Source organism: Heteronotia binoei, chromosome 11 (genome assembly GCF_032191835.1).
Source record: "Heteronotia binoei isolate CCM8104 ecotype False Entrance Well chromosome 11, APGP_CSIRO_Hbin_v1, whole genome shotgun sequence".
In the NCBI taxonomy this organism is placed as follows: Eukaryota; Metazoa; Chordata; class Lepidosauria; order Squamata; family Gekkonidae; genus Heteronotia; species Heteronotia binoei.
In genome coordinates, this window is record NC_083233.1 from 56,492,850 (window position 1) to 56,508,380 (window position 15,531).

General features: G+C 44.0%; 1 protein-coding gene across 1 annotated transcript in view; it reads right to left on the minus strand.

The window, feature by feature from the left end:
- Positions 1 to 15,531, minus strand: part of LOC132579149 (phosphatidylethanolamine-binding protein 1-like) — a 35,683-nt gene that overhangs the window by 5,057 nt on the left and 15,095 nt on the right. The window contains exons 2-3 of the mRNA XM_060249355.1: positions 4,472 to 4,581; positions 3,082 to 3,182 (exon numbers count right to left, since the gene is read on the minus strand). Coding sequence (XP_060105338.1) covers positions 3,082 to 3,182; positions 4,472 to 4,581 — 211 coding nt within the window. The remainder of the gene's footprint in view (positions 1 to 3,081; positions 3,183 to 4,471; positions 4,582 to 15,531) is intronic.

Genomic DNA, 15,531 nt, shown 5'->3' on the forward strand with positions numbered 1-15,531 from the left:
AGGATAGGAGAACTCAAAAGGAAAAAGGAGGGAAGCAAGCAGGAAGGCTGAAATCCATGTAATGACTTTTAAATCAACCAGCCAAATGTTTGCCAGCAGATCTCTCATAATACTTTTAAAGGGCCAGTGCAGGGGCCTGGACTTGCCCTAGAGTTGCCACCTTGAGTGGAGGGGGATAAGACAGATGCTCTCGCCTTGTGCTGGTGCACAATATCACTTCCGGTGAAACTGGAAGTGCTCTCATAACACTGGGGGTGATGCTCCAGGATTTATACCCAAAAGCTCTACGTTTAATCCACTTAGTTCTCCCCCACACACATACTTCACTCCACCTGTGCTCCCTCCCTCATTCTTGGAAGCACTGGCAAGGAACTTGGTTAGGCAGCAGGAGATCTCCCTCCATAGCAGGCTTGCCTACCCAAACAGTCCCACATTATATAGGATTATCAAACCTGAAGGTGGGAACTGGTGTTCTCCTGGAATTACAACTGCTCTCCAGACTACAAAGACCAGTTCTCCTGGAGGAAATGGCTGCTCTGGATGGCGGACTCTACAGAATCACACTCCCAGTGAACTTCCCCCCTTCCCAGGCACCACCCCCCAGGAATCTCCATGAATTTCCCCAGCCAGTGTTGACAGTCCTTTACTCATGGGATCAAAAGACTGTGTTTCAGCACTGCCCCATGTGTCAGGTCTGCTCTTAGCTTTGGTCAGGCCTGCACTCAATCTTTGGTTCAGGAGAAAAGCATCCTGGGTAAAGCCATACTGTATTCCAATGCTGCTAGCTTGAACTCTCCTCACCCCCCTCCCTTCCTTTGTTATGTAGCCTTGCTTTGAAATGGGAATATGTGAAAGAGTTTATCAGGCCTTCTCAGGCTGGGCATCAGGGGAGGTTGGAGCCAAGAGACGCTCAAGGCCAAACCAGGCCTGAGAAAGAAATTGTAACATCAATGTGTGAATGTGCCCTGCATAGTACCCCTCCCTCAAGAATCCCTTTGAAGTATACCTTATATGATTGCATTCTACTATATGATCTTTAGTCTTTCAATTTTACTGTAGTCGAGAACCATGATATCAATAAACTAGATACTTTGTTTCAACAAAGACTCGTTATTGAATCAGCCGACTTGACACCATGTTGGCCCCTTTCTCTTTGAGTTCAGGATAACTGTGAGCTCAGCCTGGGGTCATCAGATCTGTCAAGGTGCCTTTCCATAGTCCAGCTGATTCATACATTGCACAGGTTGGTTCTGGGGACCTAGGGTTGCCAAGTCCGACTCAAGAAATATCTGGGGGCTTTGGGGGTGGAGCCAGGAGCAAAGGTGTGACAAGCACGATTGAACTCTGAAGGGAGTGCTGGTCATCATGTTTATAGGAACCACGCACCTTTTAAATGCCTTCCCTCCATCTGGAAACAATGAAGGATGGGGGCTCCTCCTTTGGGGGCTCACAGAATTGGACTTCCTGGTCCAATGCTTTTGAAACTTTGGGGGGGGGTGTTTTGAGGAGAGGCACCAGATGCTATGTTAAAAATTTAGTGCCTCTACCTCAAAAAACAGCCCCCACCGCCCCAGATACCCACAAATCAATTCTCCATTATACTGTATGGGAATTGCTCTCCATAGAGTATAATGGAGTGCCCAACAGACATTTCCCTTCCCCCTCCCCCTGGCTTCCTGATGACCCTGAAGTGGGAGGAGGATCCCCTGCCCTCTACTGGGGGTTGGCAACTCTATGGGGATCCCACCCTGTGTAGCAACAAAGGTGAGCTACAGGTTCCCCTCAACCCCTGCCTACAGGGTGCCCAAATCAGATCAAGACTGCAGTGCATGCTGAGAAAAGGCTCCCCCCCAACATGTGCACACTAAGTGACCTGAAATGGTCTCCAGGAGGTGTTAGTTGGCCCGTTGTGGAAATCCAGGCGTTCCCTAGGATACTGATGTCTAGTTGGAGCACAGTGCTATCATGTTTCCTCAGAAAAAAGAGCCTGTAGCATACATGCCACTCTGCCAGGCAAAAAGTTAAAAAAGCTGACAGAACAAAACTCCACCCTCCTTTCCCTCAACTGTGTTTGGACAGCGTTCCGAGTTGATCCAAGGCAGCTTTGCCCAGCTAATCTCTCCCCACCCCAAAATCAATCAACACACTCTATTCCTGTTTGGTTTCTGAGTGCCAGCGTGGGCTGGGCCTTGGCCTGTCTTGGATACACTGTACCTACCAGGCAGCTCCTGCTTAGCTGCCCTCTCACCCAGAGTGCCTTCTAAAAAGAGAAAGAACAGCCCCACTGCACAATTGCTCAGCTGGTGACCAGTGAAAACTGTTAGTCATGAAAACAAGACCCCCATAATGTCAGAGCAGTGCACTGGCCAAGCAAACCCTGCTCAAACCAAACATCACTTCACCTGCTATATGTTTAGGAAACCTCCTCCAAAAGACACAGTGATATTCAGATGCAATTAGCCATGCCTTGCTTCTCTCTCCACCCTCTCCTGTCTTGTGTGGAGCAAGAAAACACCTTTCAGTGACGAAGATGTCTGAGTTCTAGTCCCTAAGGGTGAACTGGAGTTAATTTGCCTCTATTTAAGAATCCCAGTTTATGTAAAATGAAAATGCTAATTTGTCTAGATGCATGCAACTGGACATCACAGGCGAGTGTAGTTCAGTTGTGCATTTTGTGCAAGGATGGAGGAGTACAGACTCAGCAATGTTTATGTTTGTCACAGCAAGTTGGAATTTAATACTGGCTTATGCTGGTGTCTGAACGTAGCTAGTGTGTGTGCAGAAGATGGGGCACTACAGAGGTGCGTGCACACAGAATTAGCCTCACTGCTGCCTGTCACATGCATACAAACCTACCAATCTAACATGGAGAATGAACTCAAGGAACCAGGCTTCCACTTGTGCAGCTGATGCATATGCACATCTGGAGGCCTGTCTGTATTTCAATGCATATCAGCTGCCTGAGCAAGGCTCCTTACAGAGAAAGCCCTTCCCTGGGGCTGGAGGCTTCAGCTCTCCAGTAGGGATTAAAGGACCACTGAGCTCACAGAAAGAGAGAGAAATTATGTTCAAGGTACCTACCTGTGCCTTTACCAGGTGCTGATCCCACATAGTCTGTCAGGGTACATCCACTGCTAACGTCGTTGCCTTTCATGTTGGTCACCAGGAAATGGTGCCATTCTCTAAAGCCATAAAACAGAGGAACATGAGTGTTCAGAGTTCAGCAGGGGAACTCAGTCTTCCCATCAGTCTTCCATTGCACTGGAAAGGCTTGTCCCTCCCATGTGCCAGTCAGAAATTCATCACACTCACCTGAGGAGCCTCATTTGCAATAGGTTTGAGTTTCCAAGATGGAAGTGGAATGCCCTACTTCAGATTGCAGTGGGAGACACCAATATTGTCACAATTTAAAAGAAAACAAAACAAAAAAACCCCTCCCTGTAAGTTGAAGATTAGAACATCAGGAGAAAGGTTGTGCTAGTTTTCTACTTGCAGGGAGTTAAGAGATCTTCCAATTAACCATCAGAAGACAGAAGAATTCACTTAGCTGCATCTTTTTGTTTTATGTGTAATGGGAGCTTGAGAGACCTAAGTACAGTGACACAGATTCAATTTTCTTGAAGTTTATCCAAGTATTGCCAACACTGTCTCTGCAAGGGATATCACCAGCATCTCAGTTTCCTGCCTCTGTAGCAGAACACATATCCCAGCCCCTGGATCCTATATTATGAGTGCCTTAGCAATGGAACCAAGAAATTCTGCAGTGACTAGTTTAGATCCATGCAAACGTTCCTGAAAACAATTAGCAAAATTCACAATGCATATCCTCCCCTGCAAGTACAGACATTCTCTTGTACGGATCCCTGTCAGTGAATGGAGGATGATTATATAAAACAGAAGGCCCTTGTGTAATTTGAATGAATTTTTGTCATTTTTCCCAAATGTACTGATTGTTGTAATTCCTAAACAACTTTAGGAGCACTTGCATGTAGTGAAATGATTATCATGGCAAAGCTTCCTAGTAAGAAGTTCTATTTTTTTCCTCAGGTAAAATATTCCCTCTTAAGCAAAACAAAACGCTCAGAGCACATTAACAAAGCGTGGAGGAAGCAGATGGGCCAAAAACATAAAAATCATCAGGATGGCCCTCAGCTTGGATTCAGAAAGAAAGCAAAGGAAATCCGATCTGTTTTGCCTGATTCATCAACTACAGCCCCTTCATGAAAGAGGTGAACTTGGCCACTGTTGCACTGTCTCCAGTGTTGCAATCCTTCTTTAATGCTTTGTTTGTTGTGTGTATTATACTGTCATTTTGGCATTCTCTAAATCTGTGATCCAGTTTAGTGCATTGTTTCTACTATGCTTTTTTTATTAGATTGACTGTTTTTAAGTTGTGCAATCTGCCTCAAGTCTCAGCTAGAATGACTGAGAATAAACGCAGTGGCTAACAACAGCACCTGAGCTTCCTCACCTGAGCTTTGGGTTCTCCCTGCTTGGAACATCCAGGTCTGTGAGGATCAAAGTGTAGAGTTTCTGTGGATCACAGCCATTCCACTCAATGGATGTTGGACGCTTTTGGACCTGCCACAGTTAAAAATCACAGGTTTAATGAAGTGAAGTAACATAAATAGCCAGAATTTAAGTATCTAGTTGTATTTTTAGTAAAATGAATGTGCAGGTGACTCCAAATCTTATCAGTGACATGCCAACAAATATTAACCCATGTCCTTTTAATATTTCTCCACTCAGAATCTCCCACTCCCAGCTGTTTTCGCATTTGTGAGAAAAACAGCCAAACCTCTTATTTCTCCCCCCACCCCTCGTATGGAGAAAATTAGCTTGAGAAAGTCCATTTTTAGCAGACCAATGATGGAAGAGGAGAATATTAAACACCTGCTTCCCCACCCCTCCCCTGTCATTTTGCACAGATAGCTTTGATCTAATTGGGAAGTTCCTGTGACTGTATTTAAAATCTTCAGCGGACACTTGACACATCTTCTGCAATGCATCTAGGTTGAACTGTAAGTATACCAGTCAAGTATACAAACCCCTATCCCAAGTGGTCATTCTTGTGGTTTCTCATGCCATTTGGGGGACACCACATTATCTCATACGCAGTGTCATGGTGTGATACAGCGCAACCAATCATGACTTGCAGGCAGGGCTTTTTTGTTGAAAAAGCCCAGCAGGAATTCATTTGCATATCAGGCCACACCCCTGACATTACCATTGTCCCAGCAGGATATCGTTTGCATATCAGGCCACACCCCTGATAGCAAGCCAGCCGGAACTGTGTTCCTGCTCCTGATCCCTGACTGCAGGGATCCCCAACAGTGGTGTCCCTTTTTTGCAGAGGGTGGAGTTTTTGTTTAAATAACGATCCGTGTGAGATGGTTTTCTGTAGAGGCATAATCAAAACATTAGTAGACTGTGCAAGATAGATATGTACTTTCTCAAAGAGGAAGTAAGTCATCTGAACTATGCACTTCAAGCAAATGACTACTCCAAGAATGAAATCAGAAGAGCGATTAAACCAAAGGTAAAACAAACAACTGAGGAAAACAGTCTCCCATAGGAAGTGTTTACGCCATATATCAGAGGAATCATTGATCAGATGGGAAAACTTATGAAAAAATACAACCTACAAACAATATTCAGATCAGCAAAAGACAGAAGAGACCTCCTCAATTCTGCAGGAGTATACCGCATACCCTGCAGTTGCGGACAGGTTTACATCAAGACTACACAACATAGCATCTAGACAAGAATAAAAAAACAGGAAAGACACTGCAGACCAGGCCAGCCTGAAAAATCAACAGTGGCTGAACACAGCCTAACTCAAACAAGATACAGTATTTTATTCCAAGGCACTGTAATACTGGACAACACATCCAATTACCATGTCAGATTACACAGGGAAGCCACTGAAATCCAAAAACATAAACACAATTTTAACAGGAAGGAAGAGAGTTTAAAAATGAATAGGTCATGGTTTCCAGTCCTAAAAAACACAAAATGCTCTACAGCTTACAACAGCACTACAGATCGGATTAGAATTCCAACAGTCATTCCATATGCAAAGAATCTCCTCAGGAAAGCTTCATATACAAAAGAACCTCCTCTGGAAAGCTCCTCCATCAACATGTCACAGCCTGGGAAACTGCTATAAGATAATGACTCAGCCCTACTCCACCTTCCTAAGTAGATATAAATTCCTACCATTTCTTTCTTTTCTCTCTGTTATACCTCTGAGGATGCTGGTCACAGCTACTGGCAAAATGTCAGGTACTACTGTGCCAAAACCATGGCCATACAGCCCAGATACAACAACTAACTACTGCTATAGTTTGGAATAGGGGGAACACAGAAGCAATCTCTACTTTTCCATGAAGCTCACTGGGTGATCTTGGTTAGTCAATCTAACCTACCTTATGGAGTTGTTGCAAGGATAAAGGGCGGGGGGGGGAGAGAACCAGGTATGATCCGAGCTCCTTGGAAGAAGGGTGGGATTAAAATGTGATAAAGTACCTGGTCTTTTCCCACAAGAGTTCTTATGATCATTAACTGCTTGCATTTGATGCTCCCTAAGCTGGGTTCAGGTAGCCAGCTCAAGGTTGACTTAGACTTCCTTCCTTCCAAGGTTGGTAAAATGAGTACCCAGCTTGTTGGGGGGGGGGGGGGGCGGGCGGAATGTAGATGACTGGGGAAGGGAATGGCAAACCACCCTGTAAAAAGTCTGCCATGAAAACGTTGTGAAAGCAATGTCACCCCAGAGTCAGAAATGACTGGTGCTTGCACAGGGGACTACCTTTACCTTTTTTTTAACCTTCCAAAAGAGGCTGGTGAACTGAGCTAGTTGTCAAACACAGTATTAAGGATCATTCTGCTCTTCCAAAATCAGTGTGCATAAATGCACCTGCATCTGTAGGAGTCTGCCCAAGAAGTACGCTCATCCACAGGTCTATCTTGTCCAGGATGACATTAGCACCAAATTGTTTTAATTGGTTAAGCGTTGAACTGATGAATTGTTTTAAATGTTTAATTAATATTTGATTGAATTGTTTTACTGTGATTGGTTTTATTGTTGTGAGCCGCCCTGAAACTGCTACGGCAGGGAGGGCAGTTTATAAAACTAATAAATAAAATAAATAATTATACTCTGGCCAAGTCATCCCTGCACTATTAGAATGCTAGCGGAAGATATACTATTACAGTCGGACTAGCAAATGAATGGCAAATTCTGCTTGGCCCACAACATAGCCCTCACCAGATGAGCCTGCGGGAGGAATAACTCACTAACACAATCCAGATGGTTTCCTTCAAGTTGTACAAACAACACTGAGAGGAAATGGAGCTCCACAGTCACTGGCCAATCTAACCTGAAGGAAAATTCCTTCCAGATTCAAAATGTGGCAATAATTAAGAGCAGTCATGTAAGATGGGTTTTTTAAATATCTGATTTGTTTGTGTTATGATTCCTATTGTAAAAATAGAGATCGTCATCCTGTATCCAAGAGCATCTAGGCAGAGGCTCCTCAAAGGCAGGAAAGTGATGAGGTCATCTCTTATTGGATCCCAGCATCTGGTGCTCAGAGGTCTACTGCCTCTGAACACTGAGGTTCTTCATAGGATTGCCAGTCTCCAGGTAGGGCCTTGAGATCTCCTGCTTTTACGTCTGACCTCCAGCTGGAATAAATCAGCTCCTCCGGAGAAAATGGCTGCTTTGAAGGGTAGACTCTATGGCATTGTACCATGCTGATGCCCCTCCCCGCCCCAAACTCCACCCTCTCCCAGATCCATCCCCAACGTTTCCTCGTATTTTCCAACACAGATCTGGCGACCCTATAATCAGACACCACAGAAGTACCTTTATGTTTTCCTCTGAAACACAATTAGAAATGCCAGGGAAAGAAAGAGGATTTGTTTGTTTATTGGTCTAGTGAACTCTTGAGAGTCTCTTGGACTGCAAGATCAAATCAGTCAATCCTAAGGGAAATCAACCCTGACTATTCACTGGAAGATCAGATGCTGAAGCCCAAATACTTTGGCCACCAAATCAGAAGGGAGCACTCACTGGAGAAGATCCTGATGCTGGGAAAGACAGAAGGCAAAAGAAGAAGGGGACAGCAAAAGATGAAATGGCTGGACAGCGTTACTGATGTAACAAACACAAATTTGAGCAGACTCTGAAGGATGGTGAAAGAAAAGGAGGGCCTGGCATGACTTGGTCCATGGGGTTGCAAAGAGTTGGACTCGACTGTGCGACTTAACAACAAATATATATATATACACACATACCACTCAAAGTTGCTCTGTGACAAATGAAGACAAATGTTATGCCTCAGACAGAATGGGTCATACGTAGCCCATTAAACAGATCTTATTAATCTCTACGTTGCCAAAACAGCATTAAAAATAGGGATTTAGAAATTACTGAATTCTATGCTAAAATCATGCAAACACAACCTTCCTTTGAGTTACAGATATGACTTTTGGACAATTTGATACGGAAGGACCTAAATTGTCATTTTTGTGACTATGAGTGACTTTGTTATATAAAAGATCACTCTCCCCTCCTCCCTTCCACAAATCCCTTGGTTCAGAAGCCTTCTTTGTACAAAATATAATTTTGCAGAGAAGCATGACTGAAATTCAATTTCTAAACAACTGGCATAGCTTGCAACCCTTTCCTGGCTTACCTCCAGCCAGGAAAGCCAGCACAAATAAACATCGCTTACATCAGTGCTCCAAAGGAGCCCCAATGAAGCAAAGTTTCATAACTGCAGAATCACTGGCAAGCTGCCAGGTACATTTTCCCTTTCCCAAGTACAAAAACTCAGAGAAGGAATCACAAAAACATGCTCCACCAAGGCTACTTGGAAATGTTCTACTTTGTATAATGAAACAGTGCAGAAAATTTACCTTACGTGCACACAGTACAATCTATGAATGGTGCACATAAGTATAAATTGTGGCTTTGTCTGCAAAATACACACAGAATGGGAACCCCACCCTTCCCTAGGGCCACCTAAGCAATGCACAAAAGTCATTTCATAGTCTCCCAAAATGAAACACAAAAGCACCACAAAAGGCCCTTCCTGGGAGCTCAGGGACAACTTAAAACTTCTGCTGCTCCTCCATTCCAGACCACCATTCCATAAGCTGTATTTCTCATTGCAAGCGTAAAGATAAATGGGTCCCATAAGTTCCCCTTTGCAGATGAGTATGGTTGCCAACTTCCAGGTGGTGGGTGGAGTTCTCCTGCTATTACAACTGATCTCCAGATAACAGAGATCAGTTCACCTGGAGAAGATGGTTGTTTTAGGATTGCCAGGCTCCAGGTGAGGCCTGGAGATCCCCCACTTTTACAACTGATCTGCAGCTGGCAGAGATCAGCTCCCTTAGAGAAAATGGGTGCTATGACAGGTAGATTCTATGGCATTGTGCCATGCTGAGGCCCCTTCCCTTCCCAAACCCTGCCCTCTCCCAGATCCACCCCCAAAGTCTCCAGGTATTTTCCAACACAGACCTGGCAACCCTGGTTTGGGAAGGTAAACTCTATGATATTATACCCCATTGAAGTCCCTTCCCACCCCAAACCCCACCCTCCTCAGGCTTCTCCCCCCAAAACATCCAGGTATTTCCCAACCCATAGCTGGCAACCCTATGGATGAGAAAACAATCTCAGTGAGAGAAAATTCTGGGGGGGGGGGGGGGGTAAAAGACCCTTCCTCCTTCCCCTCCACCTTCTCTCTACTGAAGCATCAAAGGCTGCTTTGGGATTAGGAAAAAAGACATCCTGAGGGCAGTTCCTTTGCTTTCCATGAATTACATAATGTGACCCTGGGCCAGCTTTCCTCCTTTGGTGGACTTGCCAGGTTTCCAGATGAGACTTCATATAAATAAACTGGAACATCCCTGATTTCCTAAAAACTGACAAAAACTCCAGCACAATCATCAAGCCTGCACGCATTTGGAGTAACCTTGTGAAGTTAGTTTCAAAAATGTGTGTGTTTCATAAGTTCAGAACCTTCTGTTTATAATGAACAAAGTTTAAGCCCCGTGGCACCTTTAAGTCCAACAAAGTTTTATTGTGGTTATAAGCTTTCACGTGCATGCACGCTTCTTCAGATACAATGAACATCCTTAAATGAAGCATATACCTATGTGAACAAGACGCAGAGAAGACCAGGCAAGCTATAGGATATTGGAATATAGGATATTGGACTGGTACCTTTTCCTGTGAAATGAACGGAAGAGGGTGGTGGTGGGGAGTAACATCACATTCCTGCTGAGTTCCTTCCCCAAGCCCCACTCTCAAATCTCCAGGGATTTCTCAACTATGAGCTGGCAACTCTATATGGCAACCCCACAGGGTTTTCAAGGAAAGTGTCTTGGGGTGCAGACAGACAGAATAACTAATCCTAAATATCATAGCTGAGAGTTCAGTCCAGAGGTCAATTACCAGGATGATGAAAGGCTTAGCCTAGACCAAAGGTCATCTGAGAGGCAAGGTCTAGCAGCCCAAGATTGTTCACAAACAAGGTCAAGGCAGGTCCAAAAGTCAGAATCAAGAGTCAGCCCAAAGGTCACAGGAGCAAGGCCGAGTCCAGTGCTCTGGTCACAGAGTCAGAGGTATTATGACATTGCTTCCACATCTCACATCCTGAGGAGCCCTCGCTATTGCAGAGCCCTGACTGACCCATGCCAGCAAGTGCAGAGGTGATTTGCTATTGCCTTCTTCTACAATGACTTCCTTGGTGGTCTCCCACAAGATAGGATTTTTTAAAAGCTAATAAATAAAATTTATATTATAATTTGGATGTGTGTGTGAAGGGAAGTAACAGTTTATTTTCTCAGAATTCAGCATTCATCTTGGGTTGCACCCAGATATTTAAAAAACCAGCCAAGCATCAAAGCCAAGGAACAATCCAGCAAAAGATAATATCTTTCAGGCTTCATTGTTTTCATGTGGTCCTGAACACATTCTTATCTTTTCCCTTGAAACCAATGCTTTAAAATGCTTCAAGGTAAACTACCAAAAGTTTTCTTTGATTTGATGGACAGTTTGGGGTTGGCTGACTTATGGAGACAGAAAAATGGTGGTTTAAGATACATATTTTTCAGAAAGACAGAGATCTTTTTTTCAAGAATAGATATGCTTTTGGCATCAAGAGATTTAGTTACTTAGATCTCTAAAGTAGGAATCCTACCAAAGACTTTTTCAGATCATACCCTTATAATGATGGTTTATAAAAGAAAATCTAGTACTTTTAGATGGAAATTAAATGAAGCACTGTTACAAAATGAAGCAATTTTTGAAGATTATAAAAAGAAATTAATTTTTTAAAAAAATTAATTCAAATAAGGGCACTAACTTGAGAACAGTTTGGGATGCAAGTCAAGCCTTTTTAGAGGTTACCTATTACAACAAAATGCCCAATTTAAGAGGCGGCGGCAAGAGAAAACCCAAAATACTTTAGATGAGTTTAAAAGGAACAAATTTCCCAGAAAATATAAGCATCTAGAATTTTTGCAAGGTAAATATAAAATATCAAGAGAATATTTGATAACAGAAAAATATACTGGTCAATTATTTTCTTATTTACAAATCTTAGAAAGTTTTAAAATAGGTGTTATGATTTTGAGCAAACTAAGACTTAATCTGAAACAGAATTATGTACAAATGCTGAACATGTTATTGCCAAAATGTACAAACTATTGTTGAAATTTGAGACAGAGAAAGAACAAGTGAAAGAATCTATGATAAAATGGGCTAAAAAAATTGGATATGATATACAAATGGAACAATGGGGAAATATGTGATTAAAAGGGTTGAAATGTACACTAAGTTCTAGCCTTAAAGAGAACTTTATACAATGATACATTGCTGATATATGCAGGCTTGAAAGTCCCCAGGTCCCATCAGGGGATCCCCCACTTTTGCAGACTCCTCCCCACCCTGCTGCCCAGTGGGGGGAAGCCCTGCCCCAACAGCCACTATGTTTGTTTCCACCTTGGAAGGCTTAAGGAGCTTGGAAACTCCATATGTGCGCACACACACATGCACGCCTTTAAATCTCATCTAGAGGAAGCTGTTTGGGGGTGGGGCTAGCAGGCAGAGAGATGTGGGTCTTCCTGCTGAATCTGTGAAAACAGCAGTCCTTTCTGTTTGCTTTGCATTCTTTTCAGAAGTCATTTGCACAGTAAAATAGATAGTAAAAAGTAAACTAGAACCTTTCATTTCCAAATGTTAGTCTGAAGAACTTGGTGGAATTACTGCAGAGGGTTACATTCAACAACTCTACTCAGTAAATTGCCCCAGTGAGATCACAAAAGTGTAGGCTTGCAAAACTGTGTTTGTTTTGTCTGCTTTGTGTATGTAAGTGTGTTCAGTTTCATTTAGTGAGAGTGCAGCTGCTGGGGACAAGGAAATGAAAACTGTATTCAGGGGAACTGCACTGCTGTATTTTTATTTATTTCCGGGAATGAGAAAGTCTTCTGACTCCACCCCAAATGTCCCCAGATATTTTCTGAGTTGGACCTGGCAACCCTAGGTATATGTCTCCAGAGAAATTGGCCAAAATGTATAAAGGTACTTGGAGTCTTATGTTGGAAATGTGAACATGAAGGAACATTTTACCATAAGTGGTAGACACGTAAGAAAGCAAAAAACATTTTTTTATACAAATACATGTATTCAGAAGATTAATGTACACTCATCTGGAAAGAAGTCATGGAACTTTGTTCTTGTATATAACAATAGCAGAGAAATTATTATATGCACAAAAGTGAAAGAGTTGGCATTGTCTACAATAAAGGACTGGTGGGTGAAGATACTGCAACTTGCAGAGATGGCTAAACTTACTTTATTGATTAGAAAAAGGACAATAAGTATGTTTATTGCTGATTGGAAATGCCTTATACACATTTTGCATGAAACAGGATAAAAATGATTTGATGATTAGTAGTTTTTATGAATAAGGGAAAATTTACAACAGAAAAAGGAGAGGCTTCCTTTGTAACCACAGAGTAAGAAAAAACTTTGTAATCATACTTATAGCTGTCACAGAGAAAACTGGAAAAATCTTCTTCGTGGTCTCTGTGCAGTCCCACACATGGGGTTTAGCCGCCAGGAGGAACCCTACGTCGGAGATTTTAAAAGCTAGCCTAGGCGTTATTTTTGGTGCGCGTTCCCTCCCACCCTGGGGAGCAGGCATCCACTGCGCATGCCTGGAGCGGGGGGAAGGCGCTCCACCCACCCAGTTTCTTTCTAACCGCTGCCCGGGATAGTCCTACCTCGCTGCGTCTCCTCTCGTCTACTAGCCTTTTACCCTCATCTCTTCGATCGATCTTCTACTCGTCCCTCATTTTTATCTGATTTCCGCTTCTTCTTCTACCTGGTATCGTAAAAAAAAAAAAATTATCTTTTTCTGCTTTCCCTCACTGTTTCCCTCCCTATCCCCCCTTCCCCCCCCTCCCGGGCGTATGGAAGGAAAGGATAGTAAAGAGAAAGATAGTAAAATTACTTTCAAGAAGTGCTCGCGTTGCGGGGCTAAAATCCCGACCTCCGACGGTCACTCTTTGTGCCTGTTCTGCCTGGGAGAAAGCCGTAGAACAGACGCCTGCGCCCATTGCTCGCAGTTTGGCAAACAAGCGAGAAAGAACTGCGCCGCGAGACTAAAGAGTCACCTCATGGAGGCTGCTCTTAAACCATCTACGTCACTTTCCACTGGGTCTGAGAGATCACCGCCCTCCCTAACTCCTCAAAGGGACGGAGCGAAGTCGGCAGCTTCAGTGGCTTCGGATCCCAGTAAGCATAAGTCCGCCAAACATGCTAAGAAATCTCATGATGGCAAGAAAAAGCACTCGGATTCGTCATCCAAGACCCATGAGAAACCAAAGAAGATGTCGGACCCGACCCCTTCAGATCTTAAGCTGCCCGAATCCGCAGCCTCGACGGGACTCACCAACCCGAGATCGCCCCCGACCCCAGCACAATGAGCGCTACAAATGGATAGAATAGATGAAGAGGTTATTCGAATCCATTCGCGCTCCCCCTCTATTCACGAATCCATGCCGGAAGTCTTCCTGGAACACCAAGGCCTGATGGAACCCATGGATCCACCACTCCTGGGTCGACACCAAGTGGCTCCACATCCAAGGGATCCGATGGACCTGCCACTTCAAAACAGACAACATCAGATCGACGTGCGCTCATTTAAGGACATTTCTGCCCCTAAGCTTAGCAATATTGCTACATCACCGCTCCGAATGCCCCCTCGGCACTGCGATCCATATGCTTATCGGTACCGAGAGACTTCTTCTAATAGAGAGGAGGAGAGATACCACTAAACGCATCGCTACTGTGATAGATCTCCAACTCCAGAAAGAGAACGCTACCGGTATTACAGCCATTCCTGCTCTCCATCGAGATCGCCACGCAGATGCTATTATGCTTCTTCGAGATCTCCCTCAGTCGACTACCACCGTCACCATCACTCCGATCATTATCACTACTCGGGGTACCGACCCGAACGCTACCAGGAAACGCAACCTCGAGTTCGTGAGGATTCGTCTCAATACCAGAAGCCCACTTCACCAACGCCCTCGACTTCAGTTTCAAAGAGCCAGCTAAAGCCTGCATCGACTCCGACTCATCCAACCTTGTCTACTCCTGTGGCCCGTGAGGAAGGGTCTGACTCCGAGGCGTCGGAGTCATCACAATCACTCTCCTCTCCGGCCTCACCGGTATCAGATATCGCTAAACCAGCTGACCTCTCCCCTTCCGAAGGGGCGAAGTCGTATTTAGACCTAATTTCCAACATGGCCACTGCTCTCAACATAAAGTTAACAACGGATGCACCCAAGATATCCGATGTTGTACATGATCTGGTCCATGCCGATCTCCCAGCTGGATCTTTCCTGCCCATGCTTCCTGTACACTTGGAAGCACTAAAAGAAGCCTGGGACAAGCCAGCGTCCATTCCCCCAACATCTAAAAGAATAGAATCATTATATAAAATTCATGCACCGGAATCTAAATTCTTAATCATCCAGCCCCAAATTCCATGATTGTGCATTCATCTTCAAAGTCTAAACAAACACGACACCCTGTCCCTCCTGAAAAAGAAGGCAGAAAATTGGACACACTGGGCAGGAAGATGTATTCCATCTCAACAGCTACAGCAAAGATCAATAATTACCTTGCTTATTTTGCCGCTTACTCCTACAACATATCTTCTCAATTAAGTTCGATTATATCGGCGTTACCTGAACCTTCTCAAAAACAAGCATCTAAACTTCTTCAGGAACTAAGTAGGATAAGTAAACAGCAAATCAATACCATCCGTCACTCAGTGGGCTGCTCCTCCAAAGCGATGGCTGCCTCCGTGGCACCGCGTAGACATGCCTGGCTACGTTCGTCCTCTCTCCAGCCGGTCATAAAATTTAAAATCGAAGACCTACCTTTCGATGGGCAAGGCTTGTTTAATTCCACCACCGATGACATCTTAACTAACGTCGATGACA